Below are 25,236 nucleotides of genomic sequence, written 5' to 3' on the forward strand. Positions count from 1 at the left end.
AGCATTGCAGGAACCATGCATTGCCAAGAGATTATCAAGTTTTAACATACAAAAAATCCTCTGGCTGGGTGAGACAGTAGCAGATGACAGATGTGCCTCTCTCTCTCTGTTGGAGAAAGAGAGAGAGAGGCAGAGAGAGCATCGTCTGCTATGTAGCCTGTAAAAAGTGAGTCAGTATGAGAGTGTGAGGCTGAACATGTGTGTGCCACCAGTGTCGCAAAGGCTGCTGTTTTCTGATTGGCTGCTGCCCACACATACTCAGAATGCACCCTGCTGGCAGTGAGATATATGCACGAGAGAACGAGAGACTCGGGGTTAGAGTGAACGTGGAAAGACCGGGATAAAATCAGGGGCAACAGAAAGAGTTAAAGAAATAGAAACACAAGATCATTTATTAGTTTCAGAGTAGTCTTATCAACCACAATCAGCACTCCAACAGCAGGAAAAGCAGGTAAGAATCAGCCCTTCTTCAATTTTGTGCCTGCCTTTAAAGTTTTCTGAAAGCCTGATCGCATGATGACAACAATGTGAACTAACGGGTGCTGAAATTATTCTTTGTTGGGACCTTGGATTTTTCTATTTTCGGTAACAACTCCATCCCAAGTGTTGTGAAGCTGAAAAGTCCTGTAAGTGTAAGAGAAAAAGTAGTATTTTAATATTATTTTATATTGTAGCTCTTTGTTTAATTGATAACTGAAGTTGATGGAATAGAGTTGACAGAAGAAGAATAAAATAAACACAGATAAACATAAAATAAAATATATACAGAATCAAAAGCACAGACAGTGCAGCTGTGGAGCAGAGGAAAGTTACAAAGAGCTGAAGTGAAACTGAGTGTTTAATGCAATAAAAAGTGTCCACTGGAGCCACTGTTGTAGTTTTCATATACTATTTTTAATCTTGGATGTTTTTATTATATTATGTATTAGTGGATTTTTAAACACTGGGGATCTCTATTCTAAGTCTCTGTTAGTACATGATTTAATAATTGATCAACAAATCGATTTACTCTGCCTTACAGAAACCTGGTTACAGCAGGATGATTATGTTAGTTTAAATGAATCAACACCCCCGAGTCATTCTAACTACCAGAAATCTCGAAGCACAGGCCGAGGGGGCGGTGTGGCAGCAATCTTCCACTCCAACTTATTAATCAACCAAAGACCCACACAGAGTTTGAATTCATTTCAAAGCCTGATGCTTCGCATTTCGCACAGCTGGAAATATCAAAAAGCGTTTTTGTTTTGTTTTGTTGTTGATATCTATCGTCCACCTGATCCTCAGTCAGTTTGATTTCTCAGACTTTTTATCTGATTTTATCTCTTCTCAAATAAAATAATTACTGTAGGTGATTTTAACATCCATGTAGCTGCTAAAAATGACAGCCTCAACATTTAATCTGTTATTGGACCCACCCACCACTTTAATCACACTCTAGATCTTGTTCTCACATATGGCATAGAAACTGAACATTTAACAGTGTTTCCTGAAAACTCTTGTTTCTCTGATCATTTACTAATAGCATTTATTTACAGAAATGCAGTGGGGAATAGATTTCATCACAGTAGATGTCTTTCTGAAAGTACTGTTATGAAATTTACAGATATAATTTGTGCCAATACAGTGCAGAGCAGCTACCTGAATGCTATTCCCACAGAGGCCAGTTATCAGTTATCACAGCCACAGAAACAGGAATTCAAACACCAACATGCAGACATGTAATCAGAGCAGCTGCGGATAAAAGTTTCAGGCTGTCTCAGCAATGCAAAGCTCCCAGCGTCGAACATCAGCATGGAGGAGAGGAAGGCACTCACATCACTTAGCAATGACAACAACATTATCATCCTTCTGCCAGTCAAGGGTAGGTGCACAGTTTTGCTAAACCAGAAAGACAGTCATGAGAAAATTTTGTCACTGCTCAGTGACGAAAATACTTATGAGCCCCTGAAACGAGACCCAGGAAGTGGTTACAGGAAGAGGGTGATAGATTGTCTGAAGCAGTAAGAACAGGACAAGGCTATCGACCAGACCTCATACCACAGGCTGTACCCAGGGGAATCTATGCCAAGTCTGTATGGTTTACTGAAGATACATAAACAGGGTGCTGAACACCACATCCAGAACACCTTGGATTTTCTTGAGAAGGTGAGAGATGTCATTCTGGAGGCAGATGAAACCATGGTCTCGTACAACGTTACATCTCTCCTCACTTGCATCCCAGTCACGGAAGCGTTGGAGGTAGTTCGTAAGAGGTTACAGGATGACCCCAACCTCAGCAAGGGTCAGTACTATTCAGTACTAATGGGGGAGTAAAAGCTGATGTGTACCGTAAACCTACGCATACGGATCAGTATTTAAAGTTTGACTCCCATCATCCACTGGAGCACAAACTGGGTGTCATCAGGACGCTACAACACAGAGCGAACACCATCCCCACAGACACAGCGGCCAGGCAAGCAGAAGAACATCACATCAAGAAGGCCCTGAGTAAATGTGGTTATCCCAGCTGGACTTTTGTAAAAGCTGGGAAGGCGCCAAAAGAAAGCTCCAGCCGATCCAGGAGAGAAGGACAACCGCTGCCCAAGCGAAAACCTGTAGTGATCCCATATGTGTCAGGAGTATCGGAACAGACCCCAAAACACGCTGCGCTAAAAATTGGTCGACCCCAAGGATCGGGTCCCCCAACACAAACAGAGTACAACAAGCCTCTTAACCTCTGGCTAAGAAGATGACACAACACAGAAGAGCTACCTCGTCAGGCCAGGACTCTGCAGTCTATTTACACCTACAGGCCAGTGGACACTCTTTCAAGGATGAGGATGTACACATCCTGGACAGGGAAGAACACTGGTTTGAGCGCAGAGTCAAGGAGGCCATTTACGTGAAAAGGGAAAGAGCATCTCTGAATCGAGGAGGGGGCCTAAGGGTCCATCTGTCACCATCTTACAATGCTGTGATTGCAGCCATTCCCCAACTCTCTGTGAATGGGACTCATGGACATTGATCAGTGGTTACTGATCAGTGGTTGTTGACCAATGGTCATGACAATTTGTATATTAATAATCAATATACTGACCTCACAGCCCACTGTTCCTTCAGTGGGCTGGTTTCAGTCATTATGCAAATGTACTGTTTATAAGATTGGGGAAACCTGCAGTCAGCTCAGACTGAAGTAGTCACCTGGATGAGGACGAAACGTTTCTCCCACTGAAAACTTCTCTGTTACAGATTTTAATGAATTAACTTCAATAATTACTTCCTCCAAATGATCATCTTTGAAACAGTCAAGGATTCACAGATGATGACTTGAAAAAAGAGAGCGTGATCTGTGACATGGTTTGAAAAGACATGTCTTCTACTTAGAATAATGGTAAGTCACTGAAACTTTCCCAACACAAACTTTCAGCATTCCTCTATAGTGGGTAGCTATAAAAATCCCTGAAAATAGACACCATGGTTTTGTCCATTTGTAGACTGATGTTTTGAAGCTTCAATCCTTGTGACCACATAGTGGCCTTAATTTATCGGAGTAGGAACAGACCATATTTGCAGAGTGGATAGAGTTGCTGGGGGACACCCACAATCTTATGATTTAGGACTGCACTGAGATCGGATTGAAACTCATGAGATAAGGTCACAATTTTTCAGTGGGAGTGTAAGTGGGAACAGGCAAGACCTACTGACCCTCAGTGGTATTGCATTTTAGGCACTTCTGTATTGGTAGATGAACCATTACAGACACATCAAAATGGTATTGGTAATTATCAGTACTGCAGCACTGAATCTATTTTGTTAAATATACACCATTTTTAGCTCAAGTAATGTTTCGTTGCTATTAATAATTTTTACATCATGCAACTTACACATGAATGCAACATGCAAATAGAAGCCTTGAAGTAAGATATAGCCCACTGTGCGATACCAAAACAGTTATAAGTTAAAAAGAAATGTCCAGAGATGCACAACAGAGTAAGTATCACATGATTAACTGATTGGCCTAAAATGAGAGAGATGAAAGCTGGGCATACATAGTACAAAGACCTACTTGATAAGCATTTTTAAATATATAAAACCAGTATAATCTGTGGTTGTGAAATTGTGTTGAAATGATGTCGACAATATATTTTTGGATGTGGTGCTATAGAGATATTTGTCAGAACAGAAAATCGTTGGCATGTTTGGTTCAAGGTTTGAGCTTCTTTAGCTAAAGCCATATGACACATGTCATTTTAGCAAGTCACAACTAGCACTTTGACTTGTGATGGAGCTCTTTATTGATGTTATATGTGACTTGAATATACGTAGCCTATTAAGAGTACTTTCAAAGATGAAGTCCAGGCACCAGTGTGTCGCCACAATACTTTATTTATAAATACCTTGAAACATTTCAGCCAGTGGGACTCGTGTGTTTTCTGGTGTGTTCACAATTTAAAGTTTCAAATGTAAAACGACAAAAGACAAAGACAAAGACATAGAGAAAGATATAAACTGAGACACAGGTGGAAGAAATTAACAAATTGCAGACAATTAGGATAAGAAGGAAAAGAAAGCAAACCAGAAACAACAACTAGAAAACTATTAAATCAAAAAAGTAACTGAAAGAGAAATTTATACTGGCAAAGATTCAGATGGAGACAGAACAGAAAAGGCCAGAGGCAACAGACAAACAAAACCAACAAATATTACATGGCCCCGTCTTTTGCACCATTTCAGTCACAAATCAAACAATTTAGAGTTGTGGGGGAGCTGGAGTCTATCCCACCTGCCACTGGGCAGCGATCACCTAGGCAGGTTCCCAGTCATAAGAGGACTGACTCAAAGACATAGTCAACCATATACTCTCACATCCACACCTACAGCCTAGTTAATAATTCAGTATTGTGGGCGTTTCCTACAGATTAAATAGGAAACAATATTGAGATTCCGGTGAAGGATATAGCTGATCCTCCCTTGGCTCATCCTCCTCACTGGGAAGGATGCCAATTAGACTTCGTCCAGTTAATGTCACCATCTGCTGTAGCCTGTAGAGATACTTCTATATAAAAATCACTGCCAAATCTGCCTGAAAGACTTCATCAAAATCTTTTCTACCAATAAGGGATTAAAAGCAGATTAGTGCCAGATTAAATCCAGAAGTCATTACATTGACAATCTACTCCAGTTGCAGTTTAACAATAATTTTGTATCTGAAGGTCAAATCTCAGTTTTGCTCTCCATCATGGCAGCAAAGCTACCACCCATTCCTCTCTTTCTCTCCCCCCTAGTTTCCCTCTCTTCCCCTTCAGTCTGTATTGTTCTCTTTCAGCTGTAGTCTTTATCCAAGGTGACCCAGTTATTTGTTGTGCATGTGCATTACTGTTGTCTGTTTAGATGTGATCTGCTGGACAGACAGCAGGAGCAAGTTCAAACATCTTGCTATTCATCACTAACTAAATAACATATACAACCTCTTTTTTTTTTTACAGCACTGTAGCCAGGCTGACACAAAGTCAGAGCTCTGTTGAGCCAACCATTCCTTTAACGTTAACTAGTAATGACTTCATGAACTTCTTCACAAATACAATTTAACAATTGGACAAAAAAATTATTCATAACCATCCCACAGATCTATATTATTATGTACGGCTACTTTCAATATTTCAATAGATCATAATTTACACTCTTTTTCTCCAATTGATCTTTCTGAGTTAAATTCAATAATTACTTCCTCCAAACCATCAACGTGTCTTTTAGACACCATTCCTACAAAACTGCTCAAAGAAGTCCTGCCATTAATTAATGCTTCAATCTTAAATATGATAAACCTATCTCTAATAATTGGCACAGAAACAGCTTTAGTGAAGGTTACAAATGATCTTCTTGTGGCCTCTGACAGTGGACTCATCTCTGTGCTTGTCCTGCTAGACCTCAGTGCAGCGTTCGATACTGTTGACCATAATATCCTATTAGAGCGATTAGAACATGCTGTAGGTATTACAGGTACTGCACTGCAGTGGTTTGTATCATATCTATCTAATAGACTCCAATTTGTGCATGTAAATGGAGAGTCCTCTTCACACTGAGGTTAATTATGGTGTTCCACAGGGTTCAGTGCTAGGACCAATTCTGTTTACATTATACATGCTTCCCTTAGGCAGCATCATTAGAAGACATAGCATACATTTTCACTGCTATGCAGATGACACGCAGCTCTATCTATCCATGAAGCCAGGTAACACACACCAATTAGTTAAACTGCAGGAATGTCTTAAAGACATAAAGACCTGGATGGCCGCTAACTTTCTGCTTCTTAATTCAGATCAAACTGAGGTTATTGTACTCGGCCCTGAAAATCTTAGAAATATGGTATCTAAGCAGATTCTTACTCTGGATGGCATTACCTTGGCCTCCAGTAACACTGTGAGGAACCTTGGAGTCATTTTTGACCAGGACATGTCCTTCAACGCACATATTAAACAAATATGTAAGACTGCTTTCTTCCATTTGCGCAACATCTCTAAAATTAGAAATATCCTGTCTCAGAGTGACGCTGAAAAACTAGTTCATGCATTTATTACTTCTATACTGGATTATTACGATTCACTATCAGGTCACTTTTTGTGTGTGTGAATGATTACATTTAAGGTAGGAACATTTAATTAGGGTCAGGTGTTGTTGGTCGGATGGACCAAACAGTTTGTGACTGCTGTGCTGTTGTGATTATGTTGGATATTAAGATGAACTGTTGAACAGCAAATGCAATCAATGGTGAGCAGTCAATGCTTAAGCAGACAAGATAAGGAACACGGAGTTATTGGACTTCCTCAAATTTTCATTCGTAACAGTGGCATTGTTTCAACCCCTCCTGTTAAACACCTCAGTGGCTTCAAGCGTAGACATAGCCTCTACACTCCCTGAAAAGCAGGGGCGGATCTAGAGAAATTTTCTTAGGGTGGCATGAGGGCAGTGTTGGGAAGGTTACTTTTAAAATGTATTCCATTACAGAATACTGAATACATGCCCCAAAATGTATTCTGTAATGTATTCCGTTACGTTACTCAATGAGAGTAACGTATTCTGAATACTTTGGATTACTTAACATATTATCATGCTTTTTACAACTACGTGAATGTACTATTGCTGTGATTTATTACTGTTACTGAAGGTCCGCGGCTCCGAACAGTAATAAAGGGACCTCTGGCTAATACGGTGGGTTCCGTGTCAGGCTGGTAGCCGAAAAATAGCTTTACTTTGTTGTCTGGGTCAACTTTGCTTGCCAGAGACAGAGAGAGGCGTTGAAAGGCTGCTCCAACGGAACTTATTTTTTCCGGAGGAAAACACGAACACAGTGCACAGTTGAGTCTTAATAGCTTACTTACAGCTGGGCTCGTCAGGCACTCTTCTTGGCTGCAGTGGTTATTATTATATTTACATGCTTCCAGCTCCCGTTTTTGCTCCGTGACAGCTCGGACTTTTCCTTTCTCTCCCTCCCTCGCTCAGACACATAACGGGTATGGCAGTCCATTCTCCCTGCAGCACGGACTACACTGCCCATGAGGCTACATTCTTTAGGGCCATGCCTGTAGCATTCTGCCTTTTAGCTTAGCACAACAACAACAAAAAAGCGCTCTCTCACCCAGGAAACACGCAGAGAGAGAGTCACCCTGTAACCATGGCAACCGTAACGCTGCCGCCTGGAACAACAGAACATAGCTGTCAAACAAACCCAAACAGTCCTGACCCGCGACAATATGAAACAGGAAAGTACCGCCGTGTAATCCATTTATTTCAACAAAGTAACTGTATTCTGAATACCACCTTTTTAAACGGTAACTGTAACGGAATACAGTTACTCATATTTTGTATTCTAAATACGTAACGGCGGTACATGTATTCCGTTACTCCCCAACACTGCATGAGGGTGGCAAAGAAATCAAATGGGGTGGCAAAATCAAGGCTTTTTTTTCAAACACATATGCAGGTGGTTACATATGGTTAAAATAATTCAAATGCAGTAAGTATACACGTTTTTATAAATATAGTCTATAACTCAATTATTGTCTGTAGCCCACATAATTAAACACTTTAGTTACATAAAACATGTGAGTTTTGATCTTATGTACTGTATAGCCTGTATAATAAATAAATATGTAGCCTAATAAGTATAAAATCCAGAAAGCTACACAACATGGGGCGGATCATTTACAAACACAGGTCTAACTTAAGTTTCACACTTTTTTTGTTAGAAAAAAATCACATTGTTACAGCTTAAATTACACAAAATGTCAGAAATCTGCACTGTCATGAACACAAATTTAAACCTAATTTTTCATTTGTTGGATTAACCCTCTGAGGTCCGAAATACAACCGGCCATTTTTGACTCCTTTTGAGTTTACGTTTGTATTTCACCCTCAAATTGTTTCAATTAATTTTTTTCCCCTTGCCTTGTTTGGTATCATTCTTTTCAGCTCAACCTCACGTGTCTGAATTTAGTTGGTTTTTTTACTAACATACTGCATTAGTATTACTGATCTGAAATCACACAAAGAACTTAAAATCCTAGTAGTAGTTTTTTTACTGTAATAAAACACACAGACATGTTGAATGAATTATTTTTATAACTTGAAATGCAAATATACAGTGGCTTGCAAAAGTATTCGACCCCCTTGAACTTTTCCACATTTTGTCACATTACAGCCACAAACATGAATCAATTTTATTGGAATTCCAGGTGAAAGACCAATACAAAGTGGTGTACACGTGAGAAGTGGAATGAAAATCATACATGATTCCAAACATTTTTCACAAATAAATAACTGCAAAGTGGGGTGTGCGTAATTATTCAGCCCCCTGAGTCAATACTTTGTAGAACCACCTTTTGCTGCAATTCCAGCTGCCAGTCTTTTAGGGTATGTCTCTACCAGCTTTGCACATCTACAGACTGAAATCTTTGCCCATTCTTCTTTGCAAAACAGCTCCAGCTCAGTCAGATTAGATGGACAGCGTTTGTGAACAGCACTTTTCAGATCTTGCCACAGATTCTCGTTTGGATTTGGATCTGGACTTTGACTGGGCCATTCTAACACATGGATAGGTTTTGTTTTAAACCATTCCATTGTTGCCCTGGCTTTATGTTTAGGGTCGTTGTCCTGCTGGAAGGTGACCCTCCGCCCCAGTCTCAAGTCTTTTGCAGACTCCAAGAGGTTTTCTTCCAAGATTGCCCTGTATTTGGCTCCATCCATCTTCCCATCAACTCTGACCAGCTTCCCTGTCCCTGCTGAAGAGAAGCACCCCCAGAGCATGATGCTGCCACCACCATATGTGACAGTGGGGATGGTGTGTTCAGAGTGATGTGCAGCGTTAGTTTTCCGCCACAGATAGCGTTTTGCATTTAGGCCAAAAAGTTCCATTTTGGTCTGATCTGACCAGAGCACCTTCTTCCACATGTTTGCTGTGTCCCCCACATGGCTTGTGGCAAACTGCAAACGGGACTTCTTATGGTTTTCTGTTAACAATGGCTTTCTTCTTGCCACTCTTCCATAAAGGCCAACTTTGTGCAGTGCACGACTAATAGTTGTCCTATGGACAGATTCCCCCACCTGAGCTGTAGATCTCTGCAGCTCGTCCAGAGTCACCATGGGCCTCTTGGCTGCATTTCTGATCAGCGCTCTCCTTGTTCGGCCTGTGAGTTTAGGTGGACGGCCTTGTCTTGGTAGGTTTACAGTTGTGCCATACTCCTTCCATTTCTGAATGGTGGCTTGACCTGTCTGGTGTCTAAATTCAATCGAGAATCTGTGGCAAGATCTGAAAACTGCTGTTCACAAATGCTGTCCATCTAATCTGACTGAGCTGGAGCTGTTTTGCAAAGAAGAATGGGCAAGGATTTCAGTCTCTAGATGTGCAAAGCTGGTAGAGACATACCCTAAAAGACTGGCAGCTGTAATTGCAGCAAAAGGTGGTTCTACAAAGTATTGACTCAGGGGGCTGAATAATTACGCACACCCCACTTTTCAGTTATTTATTTGTGAAAAATGTTTGGAATCATGTTTGATTTTCGTTCCACTTCTCACGTGTACACCACTTTGTATTGGTCTTTCCCCTGGAATTCCAATAAAACTGATTCATGTTTGTGGCTGCAATGTGACAAAATGTGGAAAAGTTCAAGGGGGCCGAATACTTTTGCAAGCCATTGTATATTGTACATTTTGAAAACTTATGCACACATTTTTTAAACATATACAGCTTTTTTTAATACAGTTTTTTTTTGTACAACCATTTAAAAATATTACTAAAACTAAAATGAGAGAACAATCAGGTGTCCCAATAAGATGCCTCACAAATGATGTGTGCCAGTAAAAAAAAATTGTTTGTCCACCACAAGACAGAGAACAGCACAGGGATAAACCTGCAGGCCTGACATAAGGAGGTGTATCTATGTGACATTCATTAGTGCCCTCACTGACACACAAAACAAAACAATGACTACACAACAGAACAACTACACAAGACAACACAACACACTAACGATACACTCCACGCTAAATGTCACAAATCTCCCACATGCAAAAACTCTCTCGCTCACTCGCTCGCTCTGTCTTGCTGCCGTTACCATCACTCCCAAAACTTTCCCGTCTTGCTAAACAACCGAATCCCACGTGACTTTCAAAAAAAAAAAAGGTCGACATGGTACAATTTCCCACCGATAGGAAAGAAGTGGCTTTTTTTCCCTTTCTTTACTGTTTTCAATTCAATTCAATTCAATTTTATTTATATAGCGCCAAATCACAACAAAAGTCGCCTCAAGGCACTTTATATTGTACAGTAGATCGCACAATAATAAATACAGAGAAAAACCCAACAATCATATGACCCCCTATGAGCAAGCACTTTGGCGACAGTGGGAAGGAAAAACTCCCTTTTAACAGGAAGAGAGAGCAGATTTCTCCTGTATTGGCTTCCCTTCATTGGCTTCCTGTTAAATCCAGAATTCAAAATCTTGCTCCTCACATACAAGGTCTTAAATAATCAGGCCCCATCTTATCTTAATGACCTTGTAGTACCATATCACCCTATTAGAGCACTTCGCTCTCGCTCTGCAGGCCTACTTGTTGTTCCTAGAGTATTTAGAAGTAGCATGTGAGGCAGAGCCTTTGCTTTCAGGCCCCTCTTCTGTGGAAAATTGAATTGAATTGAACTTACCTCAGCTCACCTCATTCACTAACTTGCTCTCTAACAAATACAGACAATATAAGAGTGTTAAAAATTTTCCTGATGTGGGATTCTATTTTAGCCATTACTTCTGCTGGAATTGCAACATTGGGACAATAAACTGTTACACCTATTTACATTTGGTTTTTTTTTATTTTAGTTATTTTGCTAGTATCAGTTAGTATCAGTTTTATTTCTTTAGCACAATTAAAAGCAACAAAGTTGACCAAAGTAATTTACAAGTTAGTTAATGAACAAGAGAAAGACATAGGAGAATAAATACAATAAAATAAAACATGAGAAGAAGCAAATACGATTTGTTGTGACAACATCACATCAAAAAAGTTACAGTATTACATTAATTTATTCAAACATTATCTAACAACATTTTAAACTACTTATTAAGCATTAGTCAACCTCTATCACAAAAGTATATAAAAGATGGCCATAGCCAGTGTGGCATCACCAAAAGGTGTCCTGATATAAAGCCTAGCGCTGAGCGTTTATGCCAGCACCATTTTGGTGTTTGGAACTGGATGTGATGAATGAGGGGAGGATCTGGTTGTAACTCATGCTTACAGGCTAACACCTTGTGATTAACAACATGGAGCCAGTGAGAGCGTCAGATTTAGCTGTGCGAAGTGTGGTGCCGGCTTACCCACCCAAAAGCATAATGCAGTATACAGAGGTGCTTACTGCAAAACTGACAAAAGTAACTCACAGTCCAAAAAGAGAAAACATTCAAAAGCCTTAAGGAATAACTAAAGAAAGCAATTCCTGGGGAAACTAGGGAGAGCACAGCTATGTGGGACAACTCAACAGAGGACAAATGGAAACTGAGAAAATTTATGCAAAAGATAGTGATGGGAGAGGGAACTGTTGGGAAACACAGCTGCAGACACCAGACCAAATGAAATGAGGAAGTACAAGTCAGCACATGACACAGAGAGAAATGCTTACCAAAGTAAAACACGAGAGATGACAGAACAAGGTAAACAATGAATGACTTCACACAAAAGGAAAAACAGAGATGGAAAATGGTAAAAAGGCCTGCATTTGTATAGCGCTTTACTTAGTCCCTAAGGACCCGAAAGCGCTTTACACTGCATTCAGTCATTCACCCATTCATACACTGGCAATGGCAAGCTACATTGTAGCCACAGCTGCCCTGGGGCGCACTGACAGAGGAGAGTCTGCCGGACACTGGCGCCACCGGGCCCTCTGACCACCACCAGTAGGTAAACATGGGGTTAGTATCTTGCCCATGGATATTTGGCATGCAGCCAGGAGGCAGCCTGGGATCGAACCACCGACCTTTCGATTAGTGGTTGACCTGCTCTGCCACCTGAGCTACAGGGGTGGCTGTAGCTCAAAAACAAGGGAGGCAATACGCAGGGACTTAAGGAATAAAATACAATCAACCGAACAGAACTAGATGAGAAACCAAAAACTGAAAATGTAAATAAATATGGAAACAAACCAGGAAACTCTGCACTAAGAATAAAAAACTCAGAGTCTGGGTCCAAGACCCAAATCAATTCAATTCACTTTTATTTATACAGCGCCAAATCACAACAACACTCACCTCAAGGTGCTTTATATTGTTTCAGTTCAGTTTCAGTTTCAGTTTTATTTGTCATATGCAAGTTAGCACAGGGTCAGCATTGCAATTAAATGTATTTGACGAGCAGCAGACAGTAACTCAGCAGTATAGTAAGTAAAAAATAGTAAGAGCAAAATGTTTATAAAATACAGTAAAAAGAAAAAGGTTCGCAGACTAAATATAAATATATATATAAATATATGTACACACTTGTGAATAGATAAAAGAAATCTTAAATAGGAATGTGACTGTCGACATGTATTTGGGGGGGGGCGGGAATGCAAGGGCGTAGATTTGGCATGGACGGAAGGGACATGTCCCCACCAATAATTTGATCTCTTTGAGTAAAGAAAAATAAACCCGATAGAAAGAAAAAAATGATCTGTCAACGTCTCATTCACCCTGCGGTGCAGAAAGAGTTAAATTACGTTCTCTACTGGAGTCCTGCGTCATGTGACAAATATGGCCAATGTGATTGGCTGTGCCTTTCAGGGAGCTCTGTTTAATTTTAGCAGCGGCAAGCCTGCGCTGCAAGGAGGAGAGGAGGATGGCAGCACAAAGGAAGAACCTGGATATAAGAAAGTGTTTTTCAAAGAAACCTGTAAGTCACGTAAAGTCAAGTTCACTCATAAAATGTGTCCGTCATAATAACGTTACAGGCTATTCTAGGCTTTGGCCCACATCAGTCTAAAATTGTATGTAACCATGAATAACGTGTTTTGGAAACTAACTGCACAACTATTAGTTATCTCAGTCTCAGAGTAGCATTTCTAATTTTGATTGAAACTGTCAGAGAAAACAGCAGCCTCGAGCAAGCCAGGATATTAGTTTACAGAGGGTGTACCATGTCCAGCAGGGGAGACTGGACAGTATAGATGTAAAACCAATATGGCAGCAGTTCATCTCAGTTAACGAGAGGAGAAGGCATGTGTTTGGCTCCTTCACATAGTGGACATTGAGCTGTTGTGTCCATGTCTGTTGCTGTAACAGTAGTTCATGTTTAGAATAAACAGCTCACTGAGCTGATCGGGGCAATAGTGCCTAAAATGTTGCATAATTTTGCTGAGAGATCTTTTACTTTGTGGTCATCTTAGATGAGTAGTTTTATGGACAAAAACCAGCAGGTCATTCAGTGTTCCCTTAGTGCTAATGTATCAGAGATGTTGGTGTACTATAACTGAAGTAATGTTGTTAAGTCCTTAAAGTCATATTCTTTTATTGTCATGACCGTATTTGAAGCTATTTTTATTTTTGTACGATACTTAATTTATATGGAATATGGCTGAAGTAAACTAAAGTCTAAAATACTTAGTCAGTCATTTGTTTAATAGTAATTTAACATTATATAATTCACATATAAAACTATGAATTGTAATTTTAAATGGTTTAAAAGCATGTAGAATAGCACATGTAGGCAAGTATATTTCTCCTTTTTTATCAAGAAGCAAAGACAGGAAGAAAAAGAAACGGGGCAGGGTTCAGTGGTTGAATCATCCGTCCCCACCAACGCCAAAACCAAATCTACGCCCTTGGGCAAATGGGATATTGCACATGAGATAAAGTGGCAGGAGTGAGCAGCAGTACAAACTGAACAGTACAAAATTTTGAGTGGCAGTTAGTACAGTATTGCATGGAATAAGTTTTTTATTTCTTTAAATACTAATAAGAATGAAGTGACCAGTGCAGAGTGTACAATGTACCTGTGAAACTGTAGGACAGCTTCTGAGTGCATCTCTGGTGTGTGTGTTTAAGTGTTGTGGTTGAGGTGTCGTATGGCTTGATGGTAAAAACTGTTTAAGTCTTGTAGTCCGAGCAGACAGACTTCTGTAATGTCTGCCAGATGGTAGCAAGGAGAACAGCTGATGTGCTGGGTGGCTGTGGTCCTTGATGATGCTGTGTGCTTTGCAGAGGCACCATTGAAGATAGATGTCCTGAATGGCAGGAAGCCTCATGCAAGTGCTCTGCTGCCTTCACCACCCTCTGTAGAGATTTCCGGCTGCTGGCAGAGCAGCTTCGTACCAAACTGTAATGCAGCTCGTCAGCAAGCTCTTGATTACACACCTGTAGAAATTTGAGGTGATGGTAGCGTTCATGCCAAAGGTAGGTAGACCCTACAATAATACACACAGAGAAAAGCCCAACAATCATATGACCCCCTATGAGCAAGCGACAGTGGGAAGGAAAAACTCCCTTTTAACAGGAAGAAACCTCCAGCAGAACCAGGCTCAGGGAGGGGCGGGGCCATCTGCTGCAACCGGTTGGGGTGAGAGAAGGAAGACAGGATAAAGACATGCTGTGGAAGAGAGACAGAGATTAATAACAAGTATGATTCAATGCAGAGAGGTCTATTAACACATAGACATAGGGACCATGACAGAGAGTAGCCTAGTTTATCCTGCTTTCTAACTGTAATGACCATTAATGTACAACATAAAGTTACACAAAGAAAGATTATGTTCGTGATGCTAGCAGTAGATATTAACTGTACATCCCCACAGGCCTAGGCTACTTGCTAAGATAGCTATCTTTTACAGTGTTGGAGCCTGGGGGGGCGTGAACGGCGGATGCAGCAGGCGCAGATAGAGGGGGGGTCGGAACCAGGCACACAGTAAAAAGAGAGAGAGATGTGCAAGAGTCTGCCAATAAAAATCGATCTCTTCTGCTCTAATTCACACACTAGCTCAGGTCGATATAGCCTGCCTCTCTCTCTCCCCGCTGCTCTCCTTCTCTCTATCTCTCTCCATCACATGCACGTACGCTCGCGGCAGCCGCCAGCTTGTATGCGTCCCTCCTCGCGCCAGAGAGTGGCCGCCTGGCTGCTCGCGCTGCCGTTGGGGAGAGGTGGAGAGGAATGTGCGCGCCGCGGCCGACTGGAGATGATCTCGTTTTGGCTGCTGTGCTGGAAGCTGTTGGTAGGTAAATAAACCAATCAACAACATTGAATAATAAAGCCGAACAGCGTCTTTCTTGCAGCTGTGTGGATGCACACCGTGTAGCCTGTGAACGAGGTGTATGCGCGAGGCTCTGGCTCAGCTTGGGTTCTGTATGCACGCTTATCTGTCACGATTTTGGTGCTTTGCCCAAGTTTAGAATAATGTCTTATATAACACTGCTGGCACAGCACTCATCTGACAGAACGCAGTAGAACCAGGGAGATAATTGAATTTTTCATTAGAATTTAACTACAAAGAGCAGAACAGGAGAAAATGGAACGCTAGAACCGAGTGCAACAGCATCATGGCTCCATTTATAACTCATCTTTGGTAAAACACATGATGCCTAAAGCTGCTGTGTAATCCTCTCAAAACATAGACACACACACACACACACACACACACAGAGGTGTCTGATTAAGTAATTGTCATAATGCTGTCTCCAGCTGCTGATGTGGGGGCAGAGACTTCACTATATTCACTATACAGGGAATATAACTCCATGTCGTGGATTTAATATATTTTAAATATAAAGTTCAGCTGACAAAGGTCAGTGAGGTCTACCAATAATCCAAAAGTCTGCTGGTTCAAATCTAGACAGGCAGTGTAGGGGCATGGATTACAGCAGAGCACCACTACACCACTAATGACTGTCCAGGCTGTCCTCAGAAACTGAAGAAGGAACGATGCTATTTTGAACGTGCGCAGGAGCACATGTACTGACTACATTTCTATGCTGCAATCAAACAATCAAACCTGCTCAATAAATATGGCTTTAGTAGTGTATTAGAAACTAAATTTGAAAATATCAGCCGGATCTGATGTTTTCATAAACCGTCACATCCTGCTGCTCAAGTTTCTGTGAGAGGCTAGCAGATGTTGACAGCTGCTAACCAACAGTTGTTGCACAGATGAAGTCTGAGCTACTGTGAAAGGTTATTCCCTGTATATACTTTGAGCAGCAAAACTCTGGACTGTCCTGCAGCAGGTTTCATTTGCAATAATCCAGGGTCTTCAACCCATGCTGTCATATTGCAGTATTGTTCATTGTTATATTTTCTGCATAGTCTCCTGTTTTTAGAGTTTCTATTTATCAGGTTTTCCATGATATTATGTCCAATTACATACGTGTGTACGTACTTAAACCCTTAGTTTTCCTCAGTTCTTTGTTGTGTTGTTTGTCAGCCTGTGTGTTCCAGTTTGGATTATTTTACCCGCTTTATATCAGCTATCTGGAATCGCTGCCTCATATAAATAAATGTTTTTGTTTATGTAAATGTGCTTTGGAGTCTGCATCTTGGGTCCTGGATTCTCCATAACCATGACATTATTGTGTTTTGGTATGCTGGTCAAAGTTCATGAGTATTGTGTCTCATGGCTAAGAGCACACCTGTAACAGAGCTGTAAAAAGGTTATAGTCACATTTTGCTAAAAGAGTTTTGCAGATCAGAATGATGACCTTGCAGGCCAGACATGAACTCTGGAAAACAAACCCATCAATACTGATTCAAACTGGCAGATGTTGTATCGGTCAGCGAATTAAAGCAGGGTCACTGCAAAATTAATAATAGTTTCAGCGAGAAAGAGGACGGACATATTTGATTTCTGTCATGAATGGATCCAACTTTGCTCACCAGTATGTTGGTGTGTGTGTGAGGGCGCGAGAATGAGGGTGACTGTTGATTTCCATATTTACATAACTGCACGTCATGAAATAAGCACCAGGGCAGGACAGATGATTATGTCACAGGGCTAACACAATTCAGCTCAATTCAGTTTTATTTATACAGCCCCAAATCACAACAACAGTCGCCTCAATGCAAACGTGTGCAAATGGAAGAAAGCAGTCTTACATATTTGTTTAATATGTGCATTGAAGGACATGTCCTGGTCAAAAATGACTCCAAGGTTCCTCACAGTGTTACTGGAGGCCAAGGTAATGCCATCCAGAGTAAGAATCTGGTTAGATACCATATTTCTAAGATTTTCAGGGCCGAGTACAATAACCTCAGTTTGATCTGAATTAAGAAGCAGAAAGTTAGCGGCCATCCAGGTCTTTATGTCTTTAAGACATTCCTGCAGTTTAACTAATTGGTGTGTGTTACCTGGCTTCATGGATAGATAGAGCTGCGTGTCATCTGCATAGCAGTGAAAATGTATGCTATGTCTTCTAATGATGCTGCCTACGGGAAGCATGTATAATGTAAACAGAATTGGTCCTAGCACTGAACCCTGTGGAACACCATAATTGACCTTAGTGGGTGAAGAGGACTCTCAATTTACATGCACAAATTGGAGTCTATTAGATGGATATGATACAAACCACTGCAGAGCAGTACCTGTAATACCTACAGCATGTTCTAATCGCTCTAATAGGATATTGTGGTCGACAGTATCGAGCGCTGCACTGAGGTCTAGCAGGACAAGCACAGAGATGAGTCCACTGTCAGAGGCCATAAGAAGATCATTTGTAACCTTCACTAAAGCTGTGAATAACACAGAGAGACAGACAACCATTCACAATGACATTCACACCTACTGGCAGTTTAAATTCACCAAATAATCTAACCCTACTAACTGCATGTCTTTGGACTGTGGGAGGAAGCCAGAGTGAACCCACACAAACACGTTGAGTACATGCAGATTCCACAGAGGAAGATGACGTGACAGTACTAACCACCGTGCCACTGCCAATGCAAATTCTAGATGTAAAGTGTATACATGAATTTCATTAAATAGTGACTTCCAAAATGAATTAAATTCACTTCATCCATTCTCTCCTGCTTATTGTTATCAGGGTCACAGGCACTGAATCACAAAGTAGTGACTTCAAAGTCCTTTGTTAGATAAACACCCTACAATAATAATGTGGGTCAATATAACATCAATAATATTTCCATTATTTTACATTATGTTCATATTACATCAATATTACAGCAGTACTAATCAACAAAGGGGAATAGAAACATCATCTTAGCAGCATCTAACTTACATTTAGCAATACTACAATATAAAGAATTATATTGTACTGAGGCAAGAATGACACTTCTGCAAGTCAGTCACCTGTCAGGGATGATGCACAATGATTCACAGCATCCCAATGTACAGTTATGGACAGGTGAGTATATGAGCATGTTGTATAAGGCCTTGGGCCTCTTGAGACATTTGCTGTGGTGATTTGGCGCATATAAATGAAACTGCATTGAATTGATAAATGTGTCCGCTTATTATTATTATTATTATTTTTATTACTGTCGTTATTATTATTATCATCATCATCATCATCATCGTTGTTATTATTATTACTTACAATTATTATTTCTTCATACATTAAGTAACTAAACGTCTGGAGATGATTCCACATGGGGTATTTGCCACGGCCAAGCCAACACATCAAACTCAGTGTTGTGTTCCTCAAACCATTCCTGAACCCTTTTTGCTTTGTGGCAGGACACCTTAACCTGCTGCCATCAGGTGGTACATGTTAATGTAACATGACCCAAGGTTTCCCAGCAGAACATTGCCCAAAGCGCCACACTGCCTCCTCCAGCTTGCTTTGTTCCCATTGTGTATCCAGGTGCCAGTTGTTCCCCAGGTAAGTTACGCACATGCACCCAGCAATGTGATGTAAAAGAAAACGTGACCTATCAGGCCACCTTCTACCAACCCAAAAAAGTTGATTTTGTTCATCTGGACGTAGAGTTTTCAGTATGTTTCGTCACTCATCCAGGGTTCCCCAACCTTATAAACAGTACATTTGCACAATGTACCACTGATCAATGGCCATGAGTCCCATTCACACAGAGTTGGGGAATGGCTGCAATCACAGCATTGTAAGATGGTGACAGATGTACCCTTAGGCCCCGTCCTCGATTCAGAGATGGTCTTTCCCTTTTCACGTAAATGGCCTCCTTGACTCTCAAACCAGCGTTCCTCCCTGTCCAGGATGTGTACATCCTCATCATTGAAATTTGTTTATGTCCCCATGCACTTACCTAACCTCCACCCACTCGCTCTCCAATAATGCCACACCAGGGTGTGTGCGAGCCAGAGTCCACCATAGCCTGCCCTCCTGCAGCTGGTGCTGGTGCGCCGCTGCCTGCTCCATGTACATGACGACCAGTTCCGCCACCATTTGGCCCAGCACCTCCACGGACTGGGTGCGAGAACGCCTGGGTTTCAGCATCACTTGTGAAGTGAGGACCCCGTATCCACAGCGTTGGAGATTATTGCAGGCTTTATTTCCAATCATGCTTTTCTAATTATAGTGCTGTTGGGATGCTTCAGAATCAGAATCAGAAGACTTTATTTATCCCAGAGGGGCAATTAACAAACAACTGAGCAGCATACGTTGAAGATAAGGACAATAAGAACAGGCAATAGGAGTGAAATAATAAATACACAGAATATACAGTATATACAGTTTTAAAATTAAAATTAAAATTTCAGCTTCTTCCCTCAGCCTGGGCTGCCCGCTCATGTGTTCTGGTCAGCCTCCTTCACACCACACCCTTAACCCACTACTCCAACCCAACTATGAACATAACCAACAATTGATATTCAAAATACTGAGTCGCCACTTTACCTCCTGCTTTTACCGCCTTATGCAGAGGCAGGGTATATCCTGGACAGGTCACCAGTCCACCACAGCAGATGCACAAAAAGACAGAAAGCTGCACACTCTCAAATCCACACCTATGGAAAATTTAGAATAACCAGTCGCTACCATTTATGTCTTTGGGCTGTGGGATAAAACTGGAATTTCTGAATAGAATCCATGCAAGCCCACAGATGAACTGTTAGCTAAAATCAATGGACAGCTGTTATACTCGGAAAGCTTAAAGTAGGTGAAGAATTGCAGAAAAAGGCTACAACAGTTATAGGTTAACTGCCAGCATAGTTAAAACCTATGGATAATTTTACGGAAGCTGGAAGTGCAGGGTGAATAGTTAAAGTGTAAACAAAATGATTTGTGAGCTGGGATGGTTGGCCTCGGTAGATGTACACGACCTTTTCCATGAAGTTGATTAAAAATGCCATGGATAGAACAACATGTCTAAATAAAGCAGTGAGGGCTTGGGTTGAAAAGTAATTTTGTTCCCCTATGAATCAAAATGTACGTAAAGGCTTCCACTTATGCCCATTCACTCAGTTTGTACTACGGCTTAATCAATGATTGTAGAAAACAGTCATTGGGCTTAATGCTGACTGATGCAGAGAGACGTTAATCATCTGTTATGCAGCAAACTGGAAATGACATCTCTTCAAAGTAAATGCCTTCAGAGTTTCATCACATCAGAATTAATTGAGGACTTGAGTTTCTCTGTTGAGTAAAACTTAAGCCCCTTTCACTTATGAACTTTATGCTGTTTTGTGAAAATTAATCTGGAATCATTTCCAGTGCTGGAAATGCAGCAGAGGACAAGAAATAGGTCATCTTCATAAGTGTTTGTGATAAATCCTGTTAGGTAGAACTTTTAGAAACCAGAGAGGTGCTGCATAAAAAAGCATCACTCCACCCAGCAATTGTAATAACCTTACTGCCACAAACTTGTTACAAACTATAGCTGCATTGGCATTGATCCAGTGTTGTAGTTGACACATTGGTGCAGGTATGCATGTCATGTGTCAGTGATGCAGAGGCCTCTGTCTCCTGAGGGATGCATCTTTCACATGTTTTAGTTTATATTTATATTTACATTTTATATTTGCTCAGTGTCATTTTAGTTCCCATGTTTGCTGTTTATGAATGTTATACCATCAATTTGCTGTTATGCAACTAAAGAAGTTTTTGTATGAAGTCACTATATTCAGCATGCAACCAAAGAAGAGTGATGGGCTATAATATCTGGTTAATGTGATCTTTCTTCACACAGTGTGACTGAACTGAAAAGGAATTGACTTTAGCAGCTTGCCTGCCTCTGCAGCTATACTTAGTGTTACCATAGCAACACCTCCCATCTGTCACCAGCACATGCTTTGAACGACAGACCATAATAATATGCAAACCCACTCACAGCCAACGCAGTGCCACCATGGTAACGAGAGGAAGGCTTGAGTTTAGCTCATCAAATATTTGAGGCCATGTGCAGTACTTTAATGTACCCTGATGTACTCATGAGTATGTGGACAATTATATATTCAAATATATTCAGTAATTGTTGAGTAATTGTATATTTGCATATGCCTTATTATAGTGTAAGATTAACAGTGTAGTTCAGTGTGTGTTGAATTAACCAGGTTTTTGTACTTTAATCTTAGCTCTGTGTTTGGTCTCCACCTACTCGTGTGCAAACATGTGCAGCTGCTAAAGATTTACCAGTTTTAACTTCTAATTTACTAAACCATGTAGGGTGATAAATTCAAACAGGCGATAAGATGCTCTAGTCTACCCACAGTTGTTACTCATCTGCAAAGCACTTTGCAGACCACCTCCATCCAAGGTTCTCATGATGTTTCTGACCTATAATCTCTGATTAGGACTGATCCTTCATGTATTATGTATGTACATGTATGTAACAGACCTGTAACACCAAAGACAGGTTACTGTCGAAGCAGACTTGCTTTAACTAGAGTGATTGTCAAATTCTAAATTGGAGATAAAGTATCTGAATTTCAGGAGTGGGAAAACACCTCCAAAGACGCTCCTTACGGTTCTCATCTATATATGTTCCCCCAGTTCTACAAGCTGTTCATTCTCATTTACGTGCTCCACCCTCCCTCCCTTGTTAAATTCTTTAACTTCTTCACTTCTATTTAGTACATGGGGATCTCCCAGGCCCGGTCGAGGTCTTCCCCAAACCACAGCTCAATTCTTGTCCAAGACATTCACCTTTACCTACTAAAACGCTGTCAAACCTCAAATGAGGATGTGGGCCCAGCTAGCGAAACACATATTTGAGATACCAAGTTAAAACTGAATTTTCTTAAGAGAGTTATTCCCTGCTGTTTTCAGTGTTATTAACTGAATAACTGTGAAGTAGATTAAACCATCCGGACCCTTGCTAAGCTGACATGAAATTAAATGAAATTTATAATGTTAACAGCCTCCAATTAGAAGCAGCCTGTCCACCTCCAGTAACCCCCACCCTTGCTTAAGTATTTCCTGTATATGCATCAGTAAGAAGAGCAGTTTTTCACTATCATAACTGGTTAGTGCCACAGGTATGCTTTCTTTTCCTTTCGAACCTCGTATTGCTAAGCACACCACAGCAGTGACAGGAGCACTTTCATCCATGATCCACACCAATGTCTGCTTTGTGAGATTCTGCAGGAAAGCAGTCCTGTTCTTCAGATAGCCCTCTTTGACTCTGTCATCCTCCTCTGGGTGTCACTGTGTGCCATCCATGTGTATCCACCTACCTGTTAGCCTGAACTCTCGCAGACTTCCTTTATGCACGTTGGTCACTGCTGCTCATTGGAAAGAATGCAAACCCATAAGCTATGTCATTTTCATCACAATTATGAGATTTTAGTAGATTGGACTTTTGAATTGACTTCATGCTGTTTTATCCAAGTATGTTTTTTTTTAATTTCTGCTCCATTATAACCACAAAATGAATTAGAACTACATGTATGTTTCCTCAGAGAGCTACAACTGGGCTAAGGAGGACAACACCTGAGCTAACAGACGCTAACCACGACAACGGTAGCTCCAGCAGCAATAACCCCGTCTGCCCTCCCTCTCCCCCACTGCTAGTCAGTCCAGTTACCATGGAGATGAGCTCATCAGCACCACTAACAGACGGAGGAGAGAGCCTTTTTAGTTGCCACAACCAGGAAGAGGACGAACTAGGTTTTCCTGGGGTCCATAGGGTGGAAGACAAGGCTGTAGGAGGAGAAAATAGGAAAGGAGATGAGTGTGACTATCTCATTTTTGAGATGGGAGATGAGAAAGGAAGAGAGGTCAGTGAAAGTGAAAGAGGAGAGGATGAAGGGAGTGGGGAGATAGAGGGAGAAGAAGAAGAGAGGGGAAAAACAGAAGGAGAAATCGAAAGAAGAGAAATAGAGACAGAGGATGAAGACAGAGGGAGATTCAAGGGAGAAGATGGAAATGAAAGAGAAACAGAGAGTGATAGCTGGGAAAGAAGAGAGATAGAGGGAGACGATGAAACCAGAGAGAGTACAGAGGGTGGGGAGGTAGGGGGTGGAGAAGAGGGAGAAGACCCAGGAGCAAAAGACACAAAAGAAGAGGATCGCTGGATCAGAGGAATAGAGGAAGAGGCAAAAGAAGATGTCTTTTCAGATCTCCTCTTCCCCTCAGACAGTCTGCTGCATCCTTCACCATCTGAGCCACTAGGTGCCACCTCAGATCCTCTGGAGGCCGTGCCACAAGAAGTTTGGGGTCCCGACTTCACCATCAGGGATGACCTGAGTGACAGCCACCTCAGTGACTGCCTCCAAGCAGAGCGTGTCATCGTGTACTCAGACAGCGATGCAGGTGAGGACCAGTGGTCAGCTTTTGCCCCCTCTGACATCACCAGCCAGATCGAAGAAGAGAGGAAGAAAGATGTAACATTTGAAGAAGAGGAGAAGGTCAAAGGAGAGGAAGAAGACAATGAAGTCAAAGCAGATGCAAAAAAACAAGAGCAGAAGAGAGAGGTGGAGGTGGAGGAATACAGGGTGGGAAGAAAGGATGATGATGAAGACCAGATGAGGTTGAGGAGAGATCTTTTCCTACGGTCTCCTTCAGTAAGCTCCACAGCGAGCTCCACGGACCCCGACAAGAAGGTGAGTTTGCTGTTTGTATGTAGCCTGATGGCAGAGACACGGGGATGTTCTTTTGTGCTTTTAACTTGGTTCAACACTTTTCATCAGACATTTAACAGAGATGAATTATAACAACAAAAATGTTTGCCAAACTTTTTTGACATTTTTTGACAAAAATAAAAGCAAGTAAGCTACCCCTAACTTAAGCTATCTCCAAAAAGAAAAGCCTAGACTTAAACCAGAACAGATATACGCACACATGGGGCTTTATAAACTCTGGTCTTAACAGAGTACCTGTCAGTTAGCCAACGGTGGATGGAGCTGTGTCTCTGTCACTCATCTGTTACAGTTTCTGACACTTTTCATCTGTACCACTCAAAACTGTACTATCAGTGTCTGACAGAGGGAGCTGCAGCATGTGCATGATTGTAAGAGCCTTGAGCCCATCACCCAGCATTAGCACTCGCAGTTTGCATCAGAGTTCTAGGACATTAATTCAAGCATCAACTAAAGTGAACTATGTAGTTATAGCACAGACAGATCTCAGAAGTATTCATTGCTGTATTATAACAAAACATGTTCATTTTAACAAGAAAAGGAAATAAAGATCATCGCTTCCACCTTGTGCCCAAACTGTGCAATCATAGCTGAAAGTGATAGCATAGCCCACTCAAAGGTGACATGAAAAGGCTAATTTACACTGTGGATCCCTGCACTCAAATACTGTCATAGGTTTAACACTGACTATGAAGCTGGGTTTAAAAATATGTGTTTGAGGTTTTTAGAACAAGTTTAGTGCCGTC

The 25,236-nt window shown here is 41.2% G+C and overlaps 1 protein-coding gene across 3 annotated transcripts; it reads left to right on the forward strand.

The window, feature by feature from the left end:
• The first annotated feature begins 287 nt into the window (after positions 1–287).
• Positions 288–25,015, forward strand: LOC102081291 (cilia- and flagella-associated protein 251). Of its 3 annotated transcripts, none has more exons than XM_013267082.3 (2): positions 288–451; positions 23,312–25,015. In XM_013267082.3, the coding sequence occupies exon 2, from the start codon at positions 23,438–23,440 to the stop codon at positions 24,563–24,565; it is 1,128 nt and encodes a 375-aa protein (XP_013122536.2). In that variant the 5' UTR covers positions 288–451; positions 23,312–23,437; the 3' UTR covers positions 24,566–25,015. The 3 variants fall into 3 exon arrangements, with proteins under 3 accessions (XP_013122536.2, XP_019210962.1, XP_019210961.1); XM_019355417.2 differs by lacking the exon at positions 288–451 and adding an exon at positions 15,167–15,707; XM_019355416.2 differs by lacking the exon at positions 288–451 and adding an exon at positions 15,176–15,703 and having other exon boundaries at positions 23,312–25,000.
• Positions 25,016–25,236: the final 221 nt, after the last annotated feature.

Source organism: Oreochromis niloticus, linkage group LG18, assembly GCF_001858045.2.
Source record: "Oreochromis niloticus isolate F11D_XX linkage group LG18, O_niloticus_UMD_NMBU, whole genome shotgun sequence".
NCBI lineage: Eukaryota > Metazoa > Chordata > Actinopteri > Cichliformes > Cichlidae > Oreochromis > Oreochromis niloticus.

Excerpts from the sequence above, each read along its gene's own strand:
- LOC102081291 (XM_019355416.2), top strand. The coding sequence starts at position 15,416 with ATGTGCAAGAGTCTGCCAATAAAAATCGATCTCTTCTGCTCTAATTCA. Across the intron at positions 15,704-23,311 it reads TGCTGTGCTGGAAGCTGTTG|AGAGCTACAACTGGGCTAAG; the intron begins GTAGGTAAATAA and ends ATGTTTCCTCAG.